The following is a 6,000-nucleotide window of genomic DNA, read 5'->3' as shown; positions in this document are numbered from 1 at the left end:
ATGAACACTGTCGAACCGCCTTGAAAAAATTAGCAGATTTAATAGAAGAACTGGGACCGAACGACCCATGGAAGCATAAGTTAAAATCATTACATGCTGAGATTCTTCTGTCAGCCTGTTCATATCTATCGCCTGCCTCTTCTCGAAAGTAACTTCTGCCCATGCGGTCGGGCAGTAGGTACTGTACATCACTTCTTTTTTTCAGTGCAGACAAATGCACATCGACGTCGCGAATTCATAGCTAAGCTTCTTCATGCGGGTTACCAACTGCCTTTAAATGTTTCGTGTTTAGTGCTCCAACCGTCTTTTCGCGTTGTAGCCTTCATACTCAATTTTTTAGTTACCTGTAACATCCAATTGTAACCTTTTCCTTCCCTATAGGTACGAACTTTCGCATCCCACCCCTATATGTGGTCCGGTCTAGTTCGTTTGTAGTAAGACGTCGTGGCAGACCACACAGACGTGAAGCATTAGAACCCTGTGTCCCAGTGTTTTTGTGTTATGCCTTGATAGTTTAGCCTCCATATTATTGGTATTTTCCTCAGTTTCATTATTTCCGGCTGTAATTAGCTTCATTACATAGCTAACCCTACTATCTCGTAGTGTACTAATTTCTTCTAATGTTGGTACCTCTCCCAGACATTACTTATCCCGCAAACCAGTGACTGGACGTAGCGTCTTACGACGATGTCTAAAAACTAACCAAGAAGAAGAAGAAGTTTGTTTAAAAATGGCGAATGTTAATAGTCGGACATAATTCCATTTATGAATCTCTGGAACCATGTCTGAATTAGAGCCGCCGGCATTTGTAAGTAGCTGGGATGATGATGCCCAAGATGTCGAAGAAGATCCTACACCGCATGGTAACTTTTAATGTCAAACTCACAAAAATAGGTTGAGATTCCTGTCAATATTTAAGGGATAATAATTTAATGTCCCTGATGGCTTACTGAATTATTTCTCAGTTATTTTCGTGGCATATTGCTGAATATTATTTCTTTATAGACTGTCCTTTGCAGAATGACACTTATTTATCATTAGTTTACTTGTACATGGTCGTAAAATAGAAAATGTACTTCTCATTTCTAGTACTTGCCAAAGTGGATAAAGGTTTATTTAGAAGGTGGAAAATGAAGTCCTGATTTAGAGCCTACCAAAGGGTTAAGGGCCTATTTAGAAACACTTTATGATGTCTTTCATGGAGATTCGTCATGCAACATACGGCCCATGATATGGCATATCACTTCTGAACTAGGATTAAATATATCAACATGAGGTTGTGTTAAATAAAGGCTTTTGCAAGATTTTTTTCAATACTTTCTTATAACATTTATTCCATTAAAGTAGCAACTAAAAAATGCAACACTAGAGAAGTATAGTACGCGCACCTTTTCTTGAGCCCGGATCTCCATAGTAACGAATGGGAACCAGGGCTCAAGAAAAGGTGCGCGTACTATACTTTTTTTTTACCTCTCTCATTGGCCATGTTTAGTTCTTATCTGGAAATAAATGAAATCACCTGTACATTATGGGCACAATTTCAGGAACAGTACAAGACTGGCTCTGCAAGAGAACACTGTGATGAGAATGGAGGATGTTTTTAGCAGCTTACTATGAACTGTTGACCTTAACACAGGTTGTGAGATTGTTTTTTTAACATCATAAGGGGTTAGAAAAACTTCCCTTGGTTTATTTTACTTTAAAGAACTTAGAAGATGTATTACCTGTGGTTTATTTTCAACTTAAAATGGTTAGAAGACTTATCACTCATCATCATCATCATCATCATCATCATCATTTCCCTTTATCCAGCTGTAGCCGGGTAGGGGCAAATATGGTTCCTCTCCACTTTCTTCGGTCTTTCCACCACTCCTCCTCCAACACTGTGTCCCAGTCCAGGTTTCTTTCTATAATGCTGCATTGGATGGTATCCTTCCATCTCAATCGTGGTCGTCCACGGCCTCTCCTTCCTTGGATTTGCATTTCCATCACCTTTTTTGGCATTCTTTCGTCGCTCATTCGCTTTACGTGCCCAAACCATCTTAGTCGGCTCTTCTCTATTCTATCATTCATTTTTTCCACTCCAATTTCTTCCCAGATTTTCTCATTCCTTATTTTGTCTCTTCTACTCTTCTGTATCATACTCCTCAAGAATTTCATTTCGGCGGCCTGTATTCGACTCTCATCCTTCTTTGTCACTATTGTTTGATATTCCGCATAAAGACGATAGAAGATAGGTACCATTGGTTCATTTTTAGGGTAGCACTTTACTAATGGGGGTGCATGTTTAGGAAGGAGAAAAATCTTTCCAAAATGATGTAAATTATTGATTGTACTTTACTGGGTAATTTGCATTTTTAGGAAGGTGAAAATCATGCAAGAATGGTGTAAAACAATACTTAAAATAGGTGAGAGAAGAGATCCTTCCTTTATGCTTGCCGGGGACCCACCAACCAGTCCCTAGAAATATTCTTACCGGTACTTATATAGAAAAATAAAAACCGATACTATGTCAAGCTCTGTGATGCAGCCATTTCCTGTGTTTCTGTTGTCTGTAGGGCAGTCCCTGTTGTCTCCGATAGAGCTTGCATAATGTGTGCCCCACTGTTGCCACATTCCACGAAAATAATGAAACCTGGAGTCTGAAGATGACTTATCGTGGTATCATATTTCCTCATATTCTTGTCACTAGCCAATGGTCTTGACTCTAACCAATGATCTTATCACTAACTAAAACTGTCACAGGAGATACTAGAGTCCTGTACCCTCAGAAGGTAGCAAAGAGGAGAGATCTTTCCTTTATGCTGTCCAGGGTCCCACCAACTCACCCTCAGAAGTATTCTTACTCTTATAGAAAGTTTAAAATGGAGACTATGCCAGTCTGTTAAATGTGACCATTTTCTGTGTTCCTACTGGCTGGAGAACAGTTTGCTTTTGTTTCTGATAGAGGTCACATCATTTGTGGGCCATGGGTGCCACATTCCGTGAAAATAATGAAACTGTAAAGTGTCAATGGCATGTGGTAGATGCAACTGCGCTATCCGCATTGTTAATACACGAGTGGAATTCACTGGGTTTTTTTTTAAGGTATGTGTCAATTAAATGATTATATTGTTATGGAGTTTGTGCCAAAATCTGGAAGTTCTAGTGTGGGGAAGTAAATTAATTTTTATGTGGCAGAAACATGCCTGCAAGTTCAAATGCTTGGCCAAAAAGGGTATATTTGGTAAAATTCCTGTAACTGTGCCACAAGTTTTATAACATTATAATGGATTTGAAATAATACAAATGTTATGTGGTATAGGCCTACCTATCCAGACCAATGGTCTTGTCACTAGCCAATGGTTTAACCAATCCAGACCAATGCTCTTGTTAGTAGTCAATAATCAAACCAAATCAAACCAGTGGTTTTATAAGTAACCTCTCCTTTGTGTAGCATGTTATGACGTATGTGCCACACCATGTTGGATTCCTAACCTCCTCCTCCCCCCGCACACCCTCCCCCCAACCACAAGAAAAATTTTATCATTTTCAGCATAAAGTATTATCTTCAGCTTGGTATATGCCAAGCGAAGCAAAGTATGAGGGGTTAGAAAATTTACGATCTTTGTTTTATGTTATGCATAAATTATGCTGAGCGGAACAAGGCATAAAATAAACAGAGAATGGGTAGCATACAGGGATGCGTCAGTAGAAGGGGTATTTAGAAAAGGAAGTTATAGATCGAGTGCACTAAGATGAAAAATCATTTCCACATTTATTAAGAGCATTGAACACACAATTTTAATATGAATGTTTTTACACTTGTTCATAATATTCATCTTCTTCTTGGCATATATCCCACATTGCATTCTTAATGATATTAATAAAAAATACTTTTGAAAAACTGTGATTGGATTGAATCTGAAGATGTCTCTTCAAAGACAAACTATCATATAATTTTGTAAATAATAAAATGATTTCTTTTTCAGGTATATTCTATTACTAGCTCGCGTACCTGTGCTCCACTATGAAATTCAGCATTGTATACAGAATTCTAGGCAAAATGCTATACGCGTTGTAAGATTTTATTACATTGCATTGCTCGTTGGTCGCCATTCATCGTTTCTCGTGTAAGGTCCGGGTTGGGGAGTTTTCATTAAAATGGCAGGCCCTATTTCCTACTGCCAGTCACAGTCGAGTTTGGGAGTTTAGATCATAATGGCAGGCCCCCTTGTCTACTGCAAGTCACAATCAATTTTGGAAATTTTCGTTACCTACTTCCAGACACATTTGAGTTGGGGAGCTTTCATTATAATGACAAGGTGGTGCTGGTTCCTACTGCCAGTCACAATCGAGTTGGGGAGTTTTCATTATAAAGGCCACGAACCTGCTACACAGGCGTGCAGGGGGGGAGGTGATACTCCCACGTGGCACGTCCCAGGTGGTGGATAGGGGGGTCCTAACCGGCTTGCCGGCGGACTTGAGGGAAATAAAATACCTCTCGCGGACCAAACACACACCCCCTGTGGGTGGGGGAGGCAGACGAAGAATTCACCCACGGTATCCCCTGCCTGTCGTAAGAGGCGACTGAAAGGGGCGACCAAGGGATGATTAAATTGGAACCATGAAACTGCCTTTGATTCGTGCCATCACGCGGGGAACACCATGGGTTGCCTGTACTTGCGAGTTGTGTCACTATATTTGGTACGAAATGGGTTTGTGATTAGTAGCAGCAGAGAGTTGGTTCCCCTGTGGGTTTCCAGTACCCGTGTGCGTACCCATGTGAGCAACACCGCGGGTCTGGGCATAGCCTGTGAGTTGTACCACTATATGAGCGACACCGTAGGTCTGCGTTGCCTGTGATTAGTACTCACTATGTGAGGAACACCACGGGGCCCTTGGGACCGGCACCCGTGACTAGTACACCTAGGTGAGGAAACTCACCGGTTTGCGTTGGCTGTAAGTGGCGCCATTGTGTGCGAAACACCATAGGCCTGCGTTACCTGTACGAAGTGCAATACTTGTGAGTAGTACCATCTTGTGTGGAACATCGTGAGTCTTTGCTACTTTTGATTAGTACCCCAAAATGACAAATACCATGGTTCTACTTTACTCGCGACATGTACCATTCTGTGGGGCCTTAGTCGTGGATTTTGCACCCCTATTGACATCAAGCATCATTGTGCTTTATAAGTGGTCCCTTGGTCAGTAATACTATTATTCACGATATTTTTTTGTGTCTGATCCACTGTTTTTGTTTGTTTGTTTGTTTTGTGTAGGGTTCATGTCCATCCATTCATTCTTCATGACATTATTTTTTTTGGTCAGTGGGTGAATTTGACATTTTTGTTCTTTCATTTCGTACCATTAGGGGCCGATGACCTCGATGTTAGGCCCCTTTAAACAAAAAAAAAATTATAAAGGCAGACCTGTTCAAATTTTGTTGTACAGGGTGGTTGTTGAAGTCTCAATCGATTTGGGGAGTTTTCATTGTAATGGCAGGCTGTCTTGCCTACTGCCAGTCACAATCGAGTTGGTGTATTTTCATTATAATGGCATGCCCCCTTGCCTATTACCGGTCACACTCAGCTATGGAAGTCCCTTGCCTGCATCCAGTCACGATTGCATTGCGTAGTTATAAAGGCAGATCCCCATGCCTACTGCCGTTCAAATTATGTTGTCCAAGGTGGTTGTTGAAGTCGCAGTCGATTTCAGGTATTTTCATTATAACAGCAGGCCCCCTTGCCTACTGCTAGTCATTCGACTTGGGGACTTCTCATTATAATGGCAAGCTCCGTTGCCTACAGTTAGTCACAGTTGAATTCTACTGCCTTTCAGATCATGTTCTCCAAGGTGGTTATTGAAGTGTAGATTGTTTTATAAAACCTCCAACCAAGCTCGATAGCTGCAGTCGCTTAAGTGCGGCCAGTATCCAGTATTTGGGAGGTAGTGGGTTCGAACCCCACTGTCGACAACTCTGAAAATGGTTTTCTGTGGTTTCCAATTTTCACACCAGGC

At 41.1% G+C, this 6,000-nt stretch overlaps 1 protein-coding gene across 1 annotated transcript in view; it reads left to right on the top strand.

Moving 5' to 3' along the window:
- Positions 1-725: 725 nt before the first annotated feature.
- Positions 726-6,000, top strand: part of LOC136874909 (ankyrin repeat domain-containing protein 49) — a 46,774-nt gene continuing 41,499 nt past the window's right edge. The window contains exon 1 of the mRNA XM_067148613.2: positions 726-863. Within this exon, the coding sequence (XP_067004714.2) occupies positions 782-863 (82 nt within the window). The 5' untranslated portion in view covers positions 726-781. The remainder of the gene's footprint in view (positions 864-6,000) is intronic.

The sequence above is a fragment of the Anabrus simplex genome, chromosome 5 (assembly GCF_040414725.1).
Source record: "Anabrus simplex isolate iqAnaSimp1 chromosome 5, ASM4041472v1, whole genome shotgun sequence".
Classification (NCBI taxonomy): domain Eukaryota; kingdom Metazoa; phylum Arthropoda; class Insecta; order Orthoptera; family Tettigoniidae; genus Anabrus; species Anabrus simplex.
Note: the sequence above shows the minus strand (reverse complement) of the source record. Positions and strands in the feature narration are given on the sequence as shown.